The 21,680-nt window shown below is 40.9% G+C and overlaps 2 protein-coding genes across 2 annotated transcripts; both read right to left on the bottom strand.

Moving 5' to 3' along the window:
• Positions 1–5,290: 5,290 nt before the first annotated feature.
• LOC119733867 lies at positions 5,291–5,962 on the bottom strand. The gene has a single exon (XM_038207233.1). It carries the CDS (start codon positions 5,960–5,962, stop codon positions 5,291–5,293), a length of 672 nt encoding a protein of 223 aa, XP_038063161.1.
• A 7,058-nt stretch (positions 5,963–13,020) lies between these two features.
• Positions 13,021–16,346, bottom strand: LOC119733866 (zinc finger protein 862-like). The gene has a single exon (XM_038207232.1). It carries the CDS (start codon positions 15,409–15,411, stop codon positions 13,021–13,023), a length of 2,391 nt encoding a protein of 796 aa, XP_038063160.1. The 5' UTR covers positions 15,412–16,346.
• Positions 16,347–21,680: the final 5,334 nt, after the last annotated feature.

Below are 21,680 nucleotides of genomic sequence, written 5' to 3'. Positions count from 1 at the left end.
CTGTGATGACCGCACTTGCACTTCGTATGTTTCTACACATTGTTCTGTCCACAGGCTCATTTGTGAACAGCTTGATGGCAGTGGTCTTCCTCACTCTTAGAGTAAAGTAGATGCCTTGTATAGCTCCATATCTCTTCACCTTTAACCGGCTTCTTTTTGATCCAATCTTATCACCCATTGTATTAAAGGATGATTCAACCTGTTTAAACATGACATAACAGTCTTTTACATTACTTTCACTAATGAAAACATTAGATGCTAATGTGTAATTGAACATTTTCAGTGATTGAACATCTACTTTTCAACACTTGAGAATGGACAGTTCTAAAATGAGGCATTCAAAGTGTTATTCAAATAATAATTGTGATACTGTTCTGAATACTGGATAATACGGTTTTTTTCTTCTACTTTAGCTTTAAATGGAAAATGCAGTAAAATACAATCCGTAATTTTTTTCAGGTCAGGTAAATTTGGAATTTTGAAGGTACGGTAAAATGGTGAGTCCATGATTGCAGTTATTTACAAAACGAAATTCTCAACCAAGCTAATCTGCTACGCATTGAAACAAACTTGCCCATATACCCTAAACTTAAAAACTCATTAAACTTTTAGACAAGTTGTTAAATTTGATATGACTTTATAATCAGCAAACATGCATAAACAAAAGCCAAACAACTTGACCTACCTGGCAGCTAGAAATCTGAGAGATCTCATCAGTAGGTGGATTATTCTGCAAGTTTAGTAGGCAGAGACACAAATAAATATTGTTTTTTTTTTTTTACCTTTGTTATTAAAGAACTCGATCAGATTGATATCAGAACTTGCCAACCCTTTATTTTGTGATTGTACTTCATATTTATCCCGTGGTTCAGTTATGTAACCTATTTTGGTCCTTTGAAGTTGAAAAACTGTAGCTCAAATTAAGGTTAAATATGCATTTTTTTTTCAAAATCAAAAGGTCAAACTAACTTGCACTGTGGCAGTCCCAACACCCTCCTAACAAAACCAAATGAAACCAAATGAATACATTTCATTACTTAAAAGGCAATTTCCATGCACCATATCTGTACTCTGTGAGAACTATTTTAAGGTCACAGAAATGGTAAAGAAACCGTAAAAGTAGTATCTGTTTTGCACAAAATGTTTAACAATTGTTTTTTTTCTATTCATTATGAACAGGGCCATATTGTTTGTTCACTGAATGTTTATTTACATAAAAATATTTGACATAGTTTACTCAATTTAAAACATCAGAGATACATTGTATATTAACGTTGTTCTACCACTTTACTTTACCTTACGGTTGCCAGCAAGCTCGTATCTTGTCCCGCGTGTCCTGCGCGGCCACGTAGTAGGCATGTTGGGTTGAAGGCTAGTGTGCCATTAGCTCGGCCACTGGATGAGCATCATCAAAGGGACAAAGGCTTGAACAATTACTATTTCGCAATCACAAACTAAACTGTAGTTAAAAAATATGCTTCAGAATGAGTGAGAGTGCACACTTTGCATCATCTGATTGACCAAGAACTGAGTGCAATGTAGAAACTCCTACCAGAGCTTAAGAAACTTGATCTTTGTGAAAGTGATGTTAAAGCCGGTATAAGACCAAGTTATGAGGCCAATTTTAATTGGTCGGAAATATTATAAAAAGTATGGCATTTTTAAAAGTGCGCATGATTTTTTTTCTAATTTTACTATACATTTTGAAAATGGCCCATTTCCAGAGAAACTGTTATTGCCAACTTGAAAGAAAAGAACACTAAATATCTGAAGCAACATATTAAAAGGCCTTAAATTCGAAAGTTTCCACACAAACTAAGTAGGGATTAAACAAGTTTTTGAATCGTTTTACACCTAACTCGATTTAATATCGATTATGAATCAATTATGAAACAATCACCGATCACCTTGGGAATGACGTATTTTGTTTTCTTTGAAATGACTGCATGCCAGAAGACATGAAGTTTAGTGCTATTAATTACGATGTTTGAAGCAAGTCTGTTTCTTTTAACACCAATTTGGTAAGTCTTCTTTTGGAAAGTTGCAAATGCACCAACTCAACACAGTAGAAGCAGCTGTGATGAACATCAAACAACAATAACACACCCTATCCCACCTAGCTCCCGCTTGACACTAAGGGCTGTGAGCTCCTCCTTTGTCCACTTTCTTTGTGGCTTAATTGTCCATTGTCATATTCCTTTTCACTCCCGTCACTGTCTTATCTCCTACTCTCCGCTTGCTACAGACTCCACTTTCTGTCACTTCTAATAGGCAACACGCACAAACACAAACGCACACACACCCAACCTGGTAAGTCCCCACACCATTCGTTTACCCTTCCTTCTAATACCCTTTCTGTAGAATCGGAGGATGGAGACAGATTGTTTACATTGATCTGTATGCTGCTTTATTGGAACTACACATGCAATGCACGAATACTGTACACAGGGTACAAAGGTCAAACCTGTACATTTGTATGGTGGCCTGGAAATGACATGTGGCTTAACACTTATTCTATATTAAACGTGTATATGTTTGGATACTACATCCCTCCCAACCTTGGATTCTGTTTTTCAGGAGTTTTAGATTAAAAAGGTACTCGTGCATCATGTGAACCTCTTTAAGTCCAATGGCGATTTAAGAATAGTTTTTTTTTAAAAACTTTGGCCAGAACAATGATTGAATTAAAGATTAACAAATTAGTAACTTTAACTAGAACAATCATGTAAACATGCAGTTACCTCACATCTGCAATATTTGCCCTTTTTTTCTTTTTGAATTAAAGAGATTAACTGTTACAGAACAAATAACAAAAGGATACAAAAATAAAGCGTGCTTGATTTTAAGCAAACAAGTCTGTTGTCTACAGTTCAATGTCCAGTGTACTTTGGCAAGAGTCTTTGGTCTGTGTGCCTGTGATGCCTAGGATGGCACATAGTCCTTGAGGTACTCAGGTGATTTCCGAGTGCGAGTCGGGTAGCGTTGTTCTGTGTTTGTTTGTGTCTCTGGTGACTCGCTTGTTCCAGTGTTCTTGGTTGGTTCATCGGGTGCTGTCTCTTGGACGATGTCTGTTGGCTCAAAAGACTCATTGTCTGTAGCGACGCTGTGTGGGAGTGTTTTGAAGAACGAAGAGTTTCGTGTGACTCGAAGTCCTTCGCGTTCGGCTGTTATCATGGGACCTTTGACGTCAACGACACGGTATGGATTCGTGTCATACGGGGTTTGCTGCTTTCTGATGAAGCCATCACGCTTCACCAAAACTGGATCACCGCGAGTGATTGGCTTGTGTCTCTTTGTCATGTGTTTTTCAGCGTTCTTTTTCATGTTGAATTTCTTGCGCTTGTCGCGTTCGCGAATTTCGCGGTCAGCGTTGTCTGTTGTGATGTCTGTCTGAGGGATGCGTGTGCGAAAAGGGCGTCCGAACAGGAGCTCGGCGGGTTGAGAGCCTGTAGTTGAGTATGTGAGACTCTTTGGGACAGCGTTGCTGGTTACGAAGCTGACGTGCTGTTCTGCCATTTTTTCTTCGTGGCTTGCTGGCTTGGTCGTTGGAAGCGGATGCCTGGAGAGGTAGTCAGCCGGGTTCAGCTTACCAGGCTGATATGCTACTTGGAACTTGTATTCTTGCAGTTTCAGGATCCAACGTTCAATTCTCATGGGTGGCTTGCTATTGGGGTTGTTGAAAAGTGTCACAAGCGTTTTGTGATCTGTGACAACCTCAAAGTTATTACCATATAGGTAGAGATGGTAGTGCAAAGTTCCCCATGTGACTGAGAGTGCTTCGCGTTCGATCTGCGAATATCGTTGCTCGACCGGTGTGAGTGACCTGCTTGCCAGGCCGACAATGGATTGGTTTCCAGCTTTGTCAGTCTGTGCGAGAATGGCCCCTAGACCGACAGGGCTTGCGTCGACGATTAGCTGTGTTGCTTTGGCGGGGTCATAGTAGGATGTAGAACAGCTGGTGGCAAGGCGTTGCTTGATTTCGCGTATCGCGTTGTGGTGCTTTTTGGTCCACTTCTATTCGGTTGATTCGCGTGTGAGATCGCGAAGGGGAGCAGATATTGTTGCGAGATCGGGAATGAATCTGCTGCAATATGTTGCGAGGCCAAGTAAGCTGCGTACCTCACTCACGGTTTGCGGATCAGAAGCATTGAGGATTGCTTTGACCTTCTGGGGGTCTGGTGATATGCCTTCTGCGCTGAATATGTGTCCGAAGAAAGCAATGCTATCGCGATTGAATTCACACTTGGCTTTGTTTAGTGTGAGGTTGCGATCTCTCAACCTTTGCAGGCATGCATCGAGCCGGGTGTTCATCTCGTCTTGTGAGCGTGCGAAGATGAGTATGTCATCACTAATGTTTATGACACCATCAAGACCGTGCAGTGATGATTGGATGAGGTTCTGAAAAACCTCTGCGGCTGAGGTGACTCCAAAATTGAGTCTCTTGTATCGGAATAGTCCGATGTGTGTGGAGAACACTGTTATGTATCTCGATTCCTCAGCGAGCTCAATTTGGTGGTATCCTGCATTCAAGTCTAGCTTTGAGAAGACTTTGGCTCCATTGACTTTTGAGATGATGTCGTCGATTGTAGGCGTTATATGGCGTTTGCGTTGGACTGCCTTGTTTGCCGCACGCATGTCCACACAAATGCGGATCTGATCAGGACTCTTGGGTTTTGGGACAACTTGAATCGGTGAGACCCATGGGGTTGGCTCGTCACCAACGCGTTCAATGATGTCGAGATCGAGGAGACGCTGTAGCTCCTTTTCTGTTTGTTTGCGCACGTGGAATGGAATTCGACGATGTGGTTGGGTAACTGATCTTACAGTTTCGTCGATATGGAGCTTGCATTTAGTGTCCTTTAGTTTGCCGATTCCCTCGAAGCGATCTGCATATTTCGACAGGATATCGCCATCATGTTGTACTGCGTACGAAATGTGGACGATTTCGAGGGCCAACGCTGTGTTGAAACTCAGCAGAGTGTCACAGTTACCAGCAACGACAAAGAAAGTGGCTGATGATGTGTTTTCTTTGTGCGTCACCAGTGCTTTGAATGTTCCAGTGATCTGTAGAGGCTTGTCACTGTTGTACGCGTATACGCGAGTGTGTGTTGGCTTTGTGAGGGGCGGTGTGATTTTTAATGTGTAGAACGTGCGCTGACTCATGACGTCGACAGAGGCTCCAGTGTCGATTAAGGCATTGATGCGAGAACCGCAGATTCGAACATCGACTCTTGGCTGCTTGTTTGAGCTTGCTTTGTGGATGCCGAATAGGTATTCATCCTCGCTTGAGCTATCCTCGACGTTTGCGAGTCGGAGTGTTTTTACGCTGCTTGTCTGATCTGCAGACTTTCTCAAAGTGGTCTTGCTTACCGCACTTTGAGCATTCGTGACCCTTGGCAGGACATTGGTTCTTGTGGGGATACGATCCTCCGCAGTAGAAACATGTACGCTTTGGGGGCTTGGTGTCATGTCGGGTAGGCTTTTTGAAGTTGCGCTTGGGCTTGGCAACTTTGTTGACGGCTGTTTGTGAGCCATCTGCTTCTACGTCATGTGCTCTGCTCTCCGACAACGACAGTGATCGTGCTAGTTCTAGCAGTTCAGTCAAGTTTCTGTCTTTTTCCAAAGATTTGCGCCGTAGGTGCTTAGAGGTGCAGCCTTCAATGATCTGCGTTTTGAGTTCGCGATCGATGTCACTGAAATCACACTTCACAGCCTGCTGACGAAGCCTCGTGCAGTACTGGTGAATGTTCTCAGTGGTATTTTGCTTGGTGCGTCTGAATATGATGGTCTCATAGACGACATTTTTCTTTGGCGCGAAGTAGTCAGTGAGGGCCTTTTTGGCAGCAGCATAGTCATTGCTATCTGACTTGAGCGTGTCATAAATGTCCTGTAGTTCCTCACCTCCATAGTGTAGAAGTAGCGCTTTTTTCCGTGTATCGTCAGTGATATCAAACCCAACCATTGCGCCTTCGAATCTTCGTGTCCATTTCTCCCATTTCGTGGAAACTGAAGATGGATCACTATGTGGATCAAATGGTGGCAATGTCGGCATTGAAAAACCACCGGAGGCCATGACGAAAATCACGATAAACAATGCTGAAAATCGCGAGTAGGACAGTAAGTACATGTACGTGTATGTATAGCTGTATACACGTGAACGTGTGTATTCTCTATGAACAGCGAATATGCAGAATGTTCACAGTCAGACGAAGTTTTATCCGCCAAATTTCACACTTTTGCTCCAAGATTTGCTGCAGATTTTAACTCACAGTTACTGTCCAGGATCCTAATGTTAGGATTGGTGACCTTTTATCCTCGTCGCCAGTGTAGAATCGGAGGATGGAGACAGATTGTTTAGATTGATTTGTATGCTGCTTTATTGGAACTACACATGCAATGCACGAATACTGTACACAGGGTACAAAGGTCAAACCTGTACATTTGTATGGTGGCCTGGAAATGACATGTGGCTTAACACTTATTCTATATTAAACGTGTATATGTTTGGATACTACACTTTCATAAAGCAAATTCAGAAACCCTTTTCGACCTGATCCAATCACCACATTTGTCACCCTTGTTTAAGTTCTGTTATTGTCGTTAAAGTTCGTTTTGTTGGAATTTTTGCTATTTTGGCTTTTTTTACTTGTTTAGATTCCTGAAAAAGAGCAGTTGTACTGTCTCGAGATGTCGATTAATTCTACTCCAGCCAGCAATGTCACCCTCTCTTTTTTTGCTGAGCACATTATATGCATCTACGAACAGCGCCCTCTGGAGGCAATATGTATTTTTACGTGACGTCATTTTTAAAACCTTTAGCAAGCTGATAATTCGACCAAACTCCATCAGTATACAACTAAGCATATATACTAATTGTGAATTGTACAACCATATCCTAACCCAAAAGCTAGGGTTTATGTAGTGAGCTCTTTCTGACAAGCCTTGAAAAATGGGCATTTACTACCATTAAGGGATTGATATCACATCAATTTATTATCCCTAGACATAGACCTTTCGAAAAAAATATATTTAGATTTTGGCACCTCAGGTGGTACCAATTAGCCAAATTTTGGCGTCTGGCCCATGGACTAAAGTTGAAAGTCAGCTGTTGGAAACTTCTTCCGGTAACTTTACTGATTTCATTGCTGAGCACATCAAACAAGAAACCCAGGCTGAAGTCTTGTTTAGAGTGTGGAACGGAAAACGATGTAACTTACCGATACTGCCGGGTGCGTGGTGGTGGACTTCAAAAGTGGGAAGCACCAGATATCAGGGAATCTGCTGTCGCCAAGGAACACGTGACCAATGTAATTTCTTACAAAGAGAAAATCCCTACGAACAATGCTGAAGTTCTCCCCAGAGAACCAGAGTTTGTAAATCCCGACTCCTTTGAAACAATTACCAGTGTTAAAAGAAAAATTGGACAGCGTGTGTAGGCATTCGACGATATGGTTAACTTCTTAAATCGACATTCCACCGCTGCCACCAAAAATGTGGAGGGGGTGCCCGTTAAGATAAACACTCACTTGTAACACTCACGGCTTGAGGACGGATGTGTCTGCTGGAGCTTCACCAGATAATGATGCAGAGTGGATCGTCAGAGGGCGCAGTCAGTGGAACCAGAAAGGGGCGTGGATTTGGAAGAGGGGTGAGGGGTGAAACTCTAAACCAGTCTGAACTAACTATATGTGGACTGAGGGAGGGGAGGGGTACGGCAGCTAAGGCTTCTCAGGAAGTCTCCGCAGTCGTCAGTCAGAAAAGGCGTACTATTGAAACTCAGTCTCCTAATGCGCAGCAGGCACATGAAACGAACAAGAAACAGCGAGGAGTTCAAGGAAACAGCGTGGGAATTCAAAAACTCAATCCGCAACAAATAATTTATAAACAGTGCGAACTTGGCTTATTCAACTCTATTAACATGAAAGGGAATCATTTAAAATTAATAAAACTGTTATTGCATTCGCTGTTAAGTTGAAGTGACTCTTTTAATAGCAAGACTCCGGAGCTATACAAATACATGTGGGGGTCTACGTCTACTGAATTAATAAATTATGCGGGTACTTAATTTGCTTTGTACATTCGGCTAGCTCGGAGGCAATGGCTTGTAAGTTGTGCACTGTCTATTAATGCAAAATAAATTCATCAATCACTGACAGCACTTGAATGCTGACTAAATTCTTCACAGCTCTTGATTGCTGACTAATGATGTAAACTTCACGGAACTTCTTTGCCGACTTACAAACACAGCACTTACCAGCTGTGCACCTTGCTCTACGGCACTAGCTAGCTGCTGTTTTATCCTATGAGCTCCATGTGCTAACAAAGAGCGCACTCTTAGGCGGGACATTTCGCTGGTTGATGCGCACCGTTCCTTGTGTGTGACACGCGTACACCAGGAATTTGTTCTATGTACAAATGAATTGCATGCAGTCAGGCAAGATGGCGTCTGTCGGTCACCCCCAACTTGTACTTCCTTTGCCGGTGTCGTATGAAAATCAGACTCGTATGAAAATCGGACTCTTTTCCCCTTTTATTGGTTAAACCCTTTCACGTGACCAGTCCCTCTCCTAATTATCTATGCATAAGCATGCGCAATACCACCAATGAGTCCGTATTTCATAAAACCTAAATTCATGCTACACCGGTAAGGGGGTACTTGTGAACAGAGCGGATACGTGGGACTCCTTCGAACGAACCGAGCCACCCAAATACTGGAGGCGCTTCTCTTCTTGTAGAGGTCTGGCAGTGAAAAACTAGGCCACGAACTGCGCACGCGTTACAATAGGTTTAACGCGCGCAGCGTATCTGCAAATGAGTCACTCCCACTGATCCGCGTTTGCTATTGAAAAAGCACAGTATTCACGTTTTTCTACGTATTTTGATCCCCTATCACACACGTATGTCCAGGCGCTTCACGCAGACTTGACGCATGCGCAATGTTGTTGTTAAATCCTGGCTTCGTTAGAAGTAAACAAAACGCGTCATCAACGCTTCGTTTCTTATCCAATGACATCGTCCACAGATAGTTACAAGTAATGAATATTTATATATCAGTCGAAAGCTTAGGGTTAGACTTATACCAGCCGTTATTTTCTTTAAAAAAATATCATCTTTTTTAATGAAGTCGCTCGTGCAAATTGGCTATGTTTTGGTTTAAATTTGCACTTTTAGGAACAGTTTTGTAAATTTTTGGTCTTTTATGAAAAAATGAGTTTTCTAAATACTATTGGGATGAGATTTAGTTCAGACTTTATAAAAAAAAAAACAGTTCCACACTATACAATTGGAGCAACATTTTTTTTTCCAATAGCAAATGTTGAAAGACCGGGTTATAATTACTCCAAATTATAAAAAAAATGTTTATGATTTGAAAACTGTTCTAGCTTAGAAAACATATAAAATCAGCTTATTCCTTAATTTGGATATCCCTGGTCACCAGGCATGGCTCATTGAAGTCAATCACAGGTTAAAGTGAGGAAACATGTCGACGTGTCGGGACGATTCCCAGACCAGAAAGATAAGTTCCGTAGTTTATATTTAACAAATATCAGTCAATCTATGAATCACACCCAGAACCAAATAGTCTTTAAAAGAAGAGAGAACGAGACGGGTTTATTGAATTTGAAATTAAATGTACATTTTTGTACGGTTATTTACATACTCCGATTTACATGGGCATTACATTCGGTGACATTAGCCCTACTCCCTAGGTCAGGAAGAGTTAAGAAATCAGTCTCCGTCATACCTCAATGGTTGTACTACTAAGTACTTAAAGTACTAGGGTTATACTCGCCATCAGTTCCATCAATGGCGGTCATCACCATGGCAAGATACTAGTTAAGTGCAAATAGGTCCTACATGTGGCAAGGCATGTGTTTTTATCTTGCATTTAATTTGTAGCAGTAAATGAGTAATGTAGGACTTATTAAAGAACCTTGCAAAATCTAAACACGTTTATTTTTTTCTTCCTCCATGATGTGATATGGGGATTGTTGGTGGTGTGATTATGGTATTAGAATATTTTTGCAGCACTCACAGCATGTAATGCATGGTCTCACAACAACAAAAATAATATATCTTGATTGGTCGGTTGCCGGTTGCTAGGGGTTCTTAAGACGGAGTTCTCAATCAGACATTATTCTGGCAAATGCGGTTCATTTGAGACTGGACCTATTGGACACTTTCCTACCCCTTGCAGCTGGGCTCGTCTGAATCCAATGTGTCTCAATCGCTGACTTTAAGAAGATGGTTGCTTCGGTCATTCCTCTGACATTGGACAGAATGCTATTTAGACGTGCATGAATAGATTTTCCCCCTTGCTCACCATAAAAACCTAAACCAACTCTCCATCTTATTATCCATGGCACACAGTGCTCCTCCAATAAGTGCATTTTTGGAGGGAAACTTTCATTACTGAAGGACGTTCTAAAGAAATCCATGTAGGATTTGATATTCTTGTCTGAAAAAAATTGAGAAAGAGGGCATAGTTTCAAAATTCTCACAATTATAATAGAATTTTAAAAAATAACGATTTTGATGTGAAGACATTTACTAGTAATATCTTACCAAGCCTTTCAATATCACTTCATCCATTTCCCTGGAGAGTTTGTAAAGGTTGTGACAGTCAGCCAATTTGGTGAAGAGTGTGCTTTACTTTTCAGCAATCTGCTCTGCCTCTCTAAATCTTGGAGGGGATGTTGGACAAACTGTCTTGGTTGTTGTCACAATAGCATTTGTTAACTTGTGGATAGTTTATGTCTGTACAATTTAAACAGTTCAATAAATATGAAAGGTGAAACAAGATTTGTCATTATGAGTTTTGTCTCATAGATATGTATTTGGATTAAAATAAGACACATCCTTTGGGTAAATATCATATACACACCTTACAACACTTGTGTACATGGTTTCCAACGAAGGACTTGTTGTGGTACACTTGTCGTTCTACCTTAAATTGTTGTAGGGTTGTGTCCAACGCAGCAGTCAAAGGTCCTTGTCCAGGCTTTAGACGGGATTTTTTTCGGAGCTGCAGTGCTCGAGTCTTCTGAAATATATATAAAAAACTAATTATGTAACAGCAGAGGGGCTAAAAGGGCAGGTGGGATTATGCATAATTTGTAATTTATATATAATTTATACTTGTACCATGTTGTTACTGTTGTCTTTGCTTTCTTGAATTGCATCATTCAGCAGTACCAGCACTTCATGGCCATCAGGGACTTCCAGCAGTGTAGCTGTTAGCTGTTCTTGCAAGTGCTCAGTATTCTGTTGCCGGGCAGAACCTTGCTCCTTCAGCTTCGCGGCAGATTGGATTACAGTGGTGTACTCTTGACAACCATGACAGAGAGCCTCCTCCTGACGTTTTGAGCTGCTTGCTAAGGTGGATGCAATTTTTATATCTAGCTCACTGCAAGCCACCTCAAGGCTGTTAAAGTGCTTCAAAAAAAAAAGCCCAAGGCTAATATGTAGTCCTGGTGGGCAAACCTGAAACAAAAAAGACTTACTTGAGTTTTTTTTAAAGAAATAAACAGCTTTTCAATAATAAGTTTTGTGTGTATTTAGTTTCTACCTGTTTAAGGGGTATGGGGAAGCATAGGTGTTCATATGACATTATTGTACTTCATGGCCGTCTGTGGCTGAGCTCCATTGTCAATGAACTTTTCTTGGTCAATTTTCATTGTGTCAAGAGTCCCCCGCTGGATCGTACGTCTTCTCATTGGGGGAGGGGTTTCCTATTTGGCAGTGCAGTATAAGCAGCAGTGTCGCCCTAAATAACCAAGAATAAATGCATGTTGTTATTTGATATTTTATGCAAACATTTTCTTTTGCAAAGTGAATACTGAATGTTTGACTTTTATTGTACATTCAGGTCACCTTACTTGATGGTCCGCTGATGCCATACATGCGGCGTAAATATTCATAGTCACCAAACATGAATACTTCAAGTGTATGTTCCCTAAGGGAAAAATGAGCAAACATGTCTGTTAGGTTTTTGCTTACTAATTAAGACATTCAGGATTATATTCAAACTTAGAAAGTTATTTGAAATGAAGTTTTCTATATGTATAAAGAAAGGCGAATACATTAAAGCAAAAGTTTGTTTTTATTTAAATACTATACCTAATCACCTCCAACTTAAGTCCATCAGCAGTCCTTCATTTAAAGAAAATCCAGGAGAGCTATAAATCGCTCTCCTCAAATCTCCGAGGAGAGCAAATCGCTCTCCTTAAACAAAACATGTAAATAGAAGTACAAATAACAGGGTAAACAACTGGTTTTTAGTTTAGGGGTTGTTTACCCTGTTATTTGTACTTCTATTTACATTTTTTGTTTAAGGAGAGCGATTTGCTCGACCATTGCTTTCATTTTCATTTCTTTCTTAGTTTCTTGGGGCAGCACAGACTAATGTTTTTTTTTTAATTTTGTTTTATAAAATTCAAGTTATCATTTAATTTGTTAAAAACATGAGTTAATGAGTAATGACACCTTAATCATGTAAATCATCTCAATGTTTGTTTCCATTTTATTTGAACCACCAGAATATTTTTATATTTGTAAATTAAAATAAATATTAGCTGGTATCAGTACAAATGAACACAGTTGGAACTAGTACACATGTGCATTAAACCTTTAAAAGAATTTTAATCAGTAGCAATTTAAAGTACATGGGATCAAGCTATTAACGAGCTGTTTGTCGACCCTGGTCAAAAAAAGAGAACAATTTCAGCATAACTGCTGTGAAAACCCCAAGCTGATACTATCGTTAGTTAAAAAATTATGGAAGTCGGAACACCAAGAAATGTGATGTGATGAAGTGGTCCTATTTTGGCCTAAAATTCCAGACAGATGACCCATTTAGCTTGATCCAGATTGCATCACAAATTTTCTTTGTCCACATTTGAGCAGTTTTGCACCTGGTTTTCAATCATAAGGAAAAAAAAGTTAATTGAAAGTTTAAACTGCCTAATTCGAACACTGCACTTTTAACTCTGTTCAATGCAGACAGTAAACCAACCCCAATCAAAACGATGAGTCAGAGTCAGTGTCATCGAAATCCTTATCTCCTCTATCTTCCTGTTCCACCGATCTGGAAGGTCCTCCACCATGATCAGGCTCATCATCACTGACGTGTTCGGTTCCAGATTGGTTGTCCAAGTCTGTTTGCCCAGATAGATCAGAGTCACTTGTACTTGAGTCAGTGTCACTGTCCTGTGTGTCACTGTCCTGTGTGTCACTGTCCTGTGTGTCACTGTCCTGTGTGTCACTGTCCTGTGTGTCACTGTCCTGTGTGTCACTGTCCTGTGTGTCACTGTCCTGTGTGTCACTGTCCTGTGTGTCACTGTCCTGTGTGTCACTGTCCTGTGTGTCACTGTCCTGTGTGTCACTGTCCTGTGTGTCACTGTCCTGTGTGTCACTGTCCTGTGTGTCACTGTCCTGTGTGTCACTGTCCTGTGTGTCACTGTCCAGTGTGTCACTGTCCTGTGTGTCACTGTCCTGTGTGTCACTGTCCTGTGTGTCACTGTCCTGTGTGTCACTGTCCTGTGTGTCACTGTCCTGTGTGTCACTGTCCTGTGTGTCACTGTTTGCCACATTGCTACACTTCATTTTCTTTGGCATGGAATGACCATGTTCGACTGTAGCAAAGTTCGGGGTTGAATTCTGCACTTGCCGCTTCCGTCGCTTGGATGACATGAAGTTCTTCAATGATGCCTCAATGATGTCATCCCGTTCACTTTCTGACCAGACTTGATGATTGGCTTTGATGACAAGTAGGTCCTCCATTGTAGTATGGCTCAGTGACAGCCTTCGGTCAGACAGCATGGCTGTCAGCATGCTGAAGCCACACTCCACCGTACTGTTACTTACACCAATTGCCATAATAAGCTCCACAAGGAGGCAGAGGTTAGGGAACTCCTTCCTCCTGTACTGCAGTACCTTGGCCCACATTTCTCCTGCTTCCATCCCTTGGTAGAAACTTTTGTGCACTATCTTAAGGGTCTGCCACTCTAGCTTGATTTTACTGGAGTCGAAGCCTGAAGCCACCAAAGTTGTTGAAAAGTGATTAGAGCAAGCTTGAAGAGATTCAATCTCAGTTTCTGGCGCGTCACTTCTCCAGTTAGCTGGGTTCACCCAAAACATGTTTTTGAACAAGGTGTTGCTGAAGGATTGGAAGCGCTCATCAAGTTTTTTCATTAGAGCTGGAACAACTTTTTGTTTCAGCTTGCGTGACATGTCACTCTCATCAGTTGTGCTTGATGTAGATGTGTCACTGCGGCGTTGTGCATGGGACATGCCATCCAGTTCCACAGAGACTGTCTCCCTCTTTTCAGCGGATTTCCTCATGTGCCCCCCTTTTGGAAGATTACATAATACTGAATTGCCCTCGATGCTATAGCCTGCTTTCTTGACAGGGTCTTCATCCTCAAGTAGGTCCTGCAGTCTCACCTTTGTTACATCGATGGCAGGCAACACCTCAAACGTTTGAACGTCACCTCTCTCAAACTTCAGAGACAAAGATGAGACAATGTCCAGGAGCTCATACAACAGGGAGCACATGGCAAGAAACTGCAAACTTCGGAGTTTCTTCAAGATACCATTCAGCTTAGCGTCCATGTTCGTGTGCTTCTTGCTCGCGATGGAATTCTCGATTGCCTGGGCAAGGGGTATCCAATTATGTAGGAGAATTTTAAGACCCTTTCTCTGGTGACCAACAAAACGTGTTCCATGGACCTTTGGGAACCTGTATACTTGACAATGTAGTGCACTGGCTGTCACTTCGAAGTGCCTCTTGAATTTACCAGACTGTTTCATGAGGTAGTAGAGGGTTGTCATCATTTCACTCACTTGCTTGAAAGGCCCTTCTTTCATCAGGGTGTCTTTCACTGCTAGCTCTAATCGATGAGAGACACAGTGGATTGAAACAAGCCATGGACGTTCTGCTTTCTGAAATCTGACAAGTAGGCCATTGTAGATTCCTGTATTCACCGACGCTCCATCTGCAGTAGCTGAGACTAGTGCCTTGGTATACTTGTCATGGGGAATTTTCAGCTTGTTTTCCAGAGCATTATCGAGGGACTTGTGTAGATTTTCTGCATTTGCATCCCCATAACTGTCTATGTTCTCCAATGCAGCAACATAGAAGACAGAGTGCCCAGCTTTAACAACCTGGACCATCACCAGCTCTTTCTCACTTGAGGTTTTTCTTGCCTGTGACCCATCACTAAGAACAGAAAATGCAGTAGATGAGCATAATATAGATGACAACTTGGCTCGGATGGCATTTGCAATTTCATGGACGAACTCCCGGGCTTTGTTGCTACTCTCTGTTCCCTCGATTAGCTTGACTCCGTTTGCTTTTTGCACCCTCACAAGAGTCTTGAAAGTGGACAGTGGTAGTCCATCCACAGCCATAAAGTAAGCAGTTCTCAACAACTTTCTGTAGCCCTCTTCTGCTTGATTATGTAAAGAAACAGCAATGCTTGGTTGGGTACGTTTAGAACACGTAGGATGTAACCCCGCAGCTGAACCAGAGGCTTCATCGCCATCTCCAAGAAGCGTTTGGTACTCCAAACCAATAGCATGTGCCTGGAAAAAAAAAAACAATTTCTCAAATTAGAAAATGAATTTAGCTATTCATTATTTTGCTTTGTTTTGTTATTAAGTAACCAAACAGTCCATAAGTGTTTGAAGTGATGGTATTCCAATCAATGTGTAGGCCTGCAGATAAATGTTGATTTTTTTTTTAATTACTAAGGCCGAATAATTAATTCATTTGATTTCATAAAAAGGTAGGTTTAAATTTGTGAGGGGTCGTGGGAATCAAGCGAAGGGTTTATTTTTAGTGGATGCGGCGAAATTTGTTGAAACTAAAGGGGGAGCAACTTAAACGGGGGTGACTGTGACAGATGGTGATTACTTAACAAACTTTGTTTTCATATGGTACATAAAATAAAACGATTAGAATTAGTATCAATACCTGGAGATGCAAACGACCAACAAAAAAGCAAAGCTTGTCAAGTGAAGTCCCCCTGAACAAAAATAACAACAAAAAAAGAACATGTTACATAAATTAGAACTTAAGGGTAATTAAGGGGGAAATACTGAAGCAAATAAGCAAAAACGACAAAACTAATAAAAACAAAACTATTACAAGATTAAGAATATCTGAATGTTAGAAGGACAATGAACTGCAAATTAACATGAACAGATGAAGGTAAGTATTTAATAACAAATTTAATGTTATTTGAATTGATTTATAACAATATAAATAAAGGGGCTCATAAAAAAATAAAATTGTTAGTAAAGAAAATTACATACATGATGCATAAAAAAAGGTGAAGAGGAAATTGGCATGCTAAAACAACAGTATATCAACTATAAACCTGAATGAAATCAAGAGTCTGAAGACCATAAAAATTTAAATATTGTTTGCAAGTATAATGGATGGCCATTTCTTGACAGACATGACACTGTTGACAGATTTTATTATATTAACAATAACAAGCGAAGTTTCGGAGTTAAGGTTTTAGGGTTTTCAAATCCGACATTTTCTTTCTTTGCAAGAATATAAGGAAATCATTTAAACAAAAATGTATTTCTGACTAAAGACAAAAAATATACACGTACCTTCGATCCCAAGTGCCTTGTTGCTGTATGCTTAGTGACGTACACTGAGCCTTTGACGTACGTTTCAATGTCCGTAAGAGCTTGTCCGCGAATCCTGCCGTCGCGTTTTATTTTGTCGATGTATTTGCGGCATACTTTGCACCAGATTCTTGTGACCATTTTACGGCCATTCACATCCGAGGTTTCGTAGCCGAAGCTAGAAATATTCCATTTAAAAAAAGTCCCAACTTGCACACTTTGTTTGGACATGGTCAGATGAGTCGGATCCAAAGTTTGGAAAACGTTACGGCCACAATATGCACGTGCGTGCGACGCGAACATGACAACAGTTTACACATGATATTGTCCAACACAATGAGTGGATTTCGTGCGCGAACTCAATGCGTACGCATGCTATGAATGCATTGTGCAACGTTTTCGTGGTGAACCAAAGCACGAACACACCGCTTTCTGCATTAAGCGTCCCGTAAAGAAGATCGATCATGATTGGCTCTTTTGTTACCGAAAACTTGTTGCCGGCCAATAGAAACACGTTGCAGATTACCATCTGATCTCTGCAGCCAGCAACACACAAACGTTCAGTGAATTGTGCTGTGCGCTATTAACTGCAGTTTATGTGTGTGTGGCCAGCCGGCCGGCTAGTGTGTGTGTGGCTGGCAAGTCCGGGCCCGCTTGGATCGTACTTTTGTGGCATCATGTATATTTTAATTCGCGGTAGGATAATGTACATTATCAGAAACGATTCACACAAATTTGTAGGTGCTGTTTTCCACTGTTTATTGTCACATTGTCCATTGTTTGAAAAGTTCTCTTAGATTTTTCGAGGAGCGTGATTTTTTACGCTCCTTTGGGACAGATGAGGAGCGCGGTAGGAGCGCCTGCGCGATCGCGCTCCTTAAAAATGAAGGACTGCATCAGCTCTTTCACTTGCTGCTTGTGGCGAAGAAGGCCGATGTTAAGGTTTTTGATGGTGTCTGTTGCCTCAAAGGCACATATTACGACAGTGTTTGCCATTGAATTGTGGTGATGAACATTTCCCACTTGCATCATCTGCTTAAATGTTCCTCCACTTTTATCCTCACCAATCTTGATCCAAATTTTGTCATTTGGGATGACTCCTTCATGCCAAACCAATTTTTCAGCACTGTTTGAGTAAATAAAACAAAAATAAAAACATACAATAGTTGGCTTAACATTCATAACCGTCTTTGATTACTTTTCACATTTGTCTCACTATAGAAAAAGAAAGGGATGAAACAAATCCTTACTTGTCATACTCCTCAAACTGTTGCTTGACCTTGTCACTGAGGGAACGGACTGCAACGCATGCAGCTTGCTTGACGACAAACCAACCTTCATCATTTGGGAATGTGAAAGGCAAGTATTCGGCAACAATGTTGTCTTTGATGATTTCTTTTTGTTGACTCCGAAGTTTTGCCTCACATTCTGTGTGGATTCCATACTGTTTCAGCCAGCCTCAATGCATAAAATGTAAAGATAGTTAACAAATAGTTATGAGATGCGATGAGTTTTGGGTATTTTTGTGGTTTTTTTTTTACATTTACAAAGTTTTTTGGTTTACTAAAATAAATTATTGAAGCAAAGGAGTATGACTGTAGTATACGTTCAACTCTCTGTTTCTTTTCCACGTGATGCACATTTGTGCCTTGAGCGAAAGAAGGTCCCCCCTGTGGTATCATGACATGATGAAGACTGCTCAGCTCTTCTTGAAGCTCTTTGTGGTGCTTCTGCAGTTTGATCTCATCTGCCAGCTGAACTTGTACAGTACCTCCACTGATTAAGTTTCGTGCCTTATCCAGAACAAGTGTCCTTTGTCTTTTGGCTGATGATGACGCCTCCTCGCTTGTTCGCCGTGGTTTGGGGACGCATGTTGTCATCAGTTGCTAGGGAAAACATAATGGAATTATTGGAAATTGGTAGAAATATTCGTGTTGCAATTCAGTGGGGTATTGCCCCAGAAACTTTTCAGTTTGTCCTTTAAGTTGTATTAATGCTCTTACCCCCCTCCCAATTTTTAATTTGTTTTGAATAAATGATAATTAAGCCTATACTGTAAATATTTATTGTAAATAACAGTACCAAAATGTGGATAACTGTAATGTACACAGTCCATTTAGTTTTTACTATTGTAGTTGTACAGATGTAATTTTCTTGTAAAATAACCAGTTGAATTTTGTTAACCCTACCTGTCCTCCAGTCTTGAAAGCTGCTGAGATGCCATCTGTTGACTTGGCCAGTTTCGATTTTAGGATTTTTGTTCCTAATTTTTCAAGGGTTGGAGATAGGGGGGTTGCGATGAGTGGATCATCTACGACTAATGCATGATGTATCTCTCTGCTTATGGCAAGAATGGGGTTACACTTGTGACCATGAATTTCTGAGAGGAGCAACACTTTGTTGCAAGAGTTGCATTTCAGGCTACTAGTGTTAAAATTTTCCCAAAAGTAAGCTCTCACAGTTTGTAGCTCTCTGTAGTGGGTGGGTGAGTCACAAATGGGACATGGGCACTTGACTTTATTCTCCTTCATGTAGATGGTCTTAATGCATGTAAGGCAGAAGACATGTTTACATGGTGTAGCAACAGGAAAGCCTAACAACTTATTACAAAGTTTACATAGAAATGTACAAGACGTAGCCGAAAAGTTGCCAAAATCAGCAGTATTCAGGATTGAGGCAGTGTTTATAGAAGACCTGAGATACTCAAAGTGGTTGTCAAGGTTGCTAGGTTGACTCTTTGGACGACCTGGATGCTTTGGCTTTGGTGGCCTCCCACCTTTAGAGTGCTTATTGCAATCGCTACATACTGAGCATTGTCCAGTTCGGGGATGAGGCTGCCAAAGAGGTGGTTGCAGGTTCGCAGCTGTTTTCTACTCAGAAACAGTCTAGAATAGCACACAAGACAAACGTGCTGAGGATGCAAATTAGTCGTATCGTCATCAGCTACATCTACTCCGAATATGTTGATTTTTTCTTCATACAGAGCTGCTAGTTTTGCAACTTCGGAAATAATCCCTTACGTTGTTAATTTTGTGCAAACTGCCCTCAAAGTTATGCCAGTGTCTTTCTGATGTTTCTTTTTGGGCGTCTTCCATTTCTCAGGACTGAAAAATCTTACTTTGGCAGTAAATTCTTCTTCAGCATTTTCTGTAAGTGTGTCCACACTTGATACATTTGGTCAATAAATGAAAACTGAATAAAGGAAGCCGATACATAACATTAACATCAAGACATATAAAATATGTTTAGGCTTGTTGTCTTCACAGCAGCTTGTAGGTTGGGGCGGGAACAATCACCTTCATCCTGAAAATCAAAAAGTTGAAAAACACATGATGTTAGTCACAAAAAAGTTGCAACAGTGCAAAAAATGCAACAGTGAGTCACACTACACAAAGGCCTACACCGTACACGTACGGTTTGTGTATAATCGGTAAACTAACTTTTTGTGGCGAACGTATACATAAAAAGCACCAGGCAACGCAAGGAACTTGACCGGGGCCCGCGACGCTGCTAACCGTACAACATTAGTTCTGGACACGGTCGACCACATCCATGATGCGTTATGCGTGCCGTACGCGTATAATTCGAAAACAATCCGACGATTTGTCGTCTCTTTGGACTGAATATTTACCAGAATAACGTTTGAGATTGTCTGTAAAACACGAAGAAAGTTGCGATAGGACTGTTGATGCTCATCTAAAAATGTTATCATGAACATAATACTTTGAGTCCTTGGATAAAACGCAGCTGTTTTTTTTTCACGCCGAACGTCGCAGACCTACCACTCATCATAGCCGCGTTGCCTGGCGTTTTCAGCTGGCCAGTTGCAGTATCCGTGTTTTCGCTGGTCTCTTTTTCGGGCAGTTGTGGCTCAAAGTTATACGGAAGAACAGCTCAGAGGTCACCGTGTCCTTGTTCAATATACCCATCCAAAAATTAAGCAATGGGAAGGAATATCAATCTCCGTGAGTCTTTTTCACTGCTTGACTGCGAGTCAAACGTGCTGACGGGGCGGGTTGGGCAGCAGTAAACAGTCGTTGTATAAACGAGTCATGTTTATTACGTCACGCTTTTTCTGATTTTACGAAGAGCCCGACGACTGTTGATTTCAATTATGCGCTCGCCGACCAACAAATTACTCGATGAATTTCAGTTTTATAAACGTATAAACGCACATTAAAAAAGAATGGGAGTTTGTCATTATGCTATAATATATGGGTCTTCTGTACAATATAAAAATATAAAAAAAAACGATTTTCAGCATTCCACAACCTCTTTTAGCCATAGCGTCACCGACACCACGAAGTAACACCCATCTACATACTAGTAAAAACTAGCAATCGGAGAAAACGGCAACTAAAGTTGAACGCCTTCTAAAACAACACTTTCCGTCAAAACGACAGAGTATTTTCAGTTGGGTTTCTCGTGGACACTTGATGATATGAATTTATTAAATCTGCTGTTTTCACGCGTTTGTGTATTAAATAAACAAGAAATAAGAGAAAAAAGATGAGTGTTAGTTCGTGAAACCGAAAAAGCTGCGAAACTGTAAATTTTCGTTTTCACGAAGTAACACTCTTCAATGTATTCAACACGAGGAAAGTGCAACTTCAGGTCAGCGTGCGCGCGCTCATACAACTTGTTACAAGAAGAGTGTTACTTCGTGAAAACGTTTTTGCTCACTTATGAGCAGAGTGCGCGCCATGCATTGCAGTGGAAAATGGAACTTGAGTGTTACTTCGTGAAAACGAAAATTGTCACTTTTGCGCAAAAGTTGCCATGGATACTTAGCGTAATTATCAAAGTAAAGCTCTTGAAGCTTTGAAACTTTGTGCAATGGTAGGCCTTGATGAATAATGTTTAAAAATCCAAAAAACTGAAAATCGAAAAAAAAATATGCTTTAACACGGTAGAGTGTTACTTCGTGGTGTCGGTGACGATAAACATAGTGCAAGCATGGTGCAAGTGTGGTGCAAGCATGGCTCAAGCATGGCGCAAGCATGGCGCAAGCATGGCGCAAGCATGGACAAACATGG

The sequence above is a fragment of the Patiria miniata genome, unplaced genomic scaffold (genome assembly GCF_015706575.1).
Source record: "Patiria miniata isolate m_02_andy unplaced genomic scaffold, ASM1570657v1 HiC_scaffold_26, whole genome shotgun sequence".
Classification (NCBI taxonomy): domain Eukaryota; kingdom Metazoa; phylum Echinodermata; class Asteroidea; order Valvatida; family Asterinidae; genus Patiria; species Patiria miniata.
The sequence above is the reverse complement of the archived record's forward strand: the minus strand, read 5'-3'. Positions and strand labels throughout refer to the sequence as shown.

Excerpts from the sequence above, each read along its gene's own strand:
- LOC119733867 (XM_038207233.1), bottom strand. The coding sequence starts at position 5,962 with ATGGTTGGGTTTGATATCACTGACGATACACGGAAAAAAGCGCTACTT.
- LOC119733866 (XM_038207232.1), bottom strand. The coding sequence starts at position 15,411 with ATGGCTGTGGATGGACTACCACTGTCCACTTTCAAGACTCTTGTGAGG.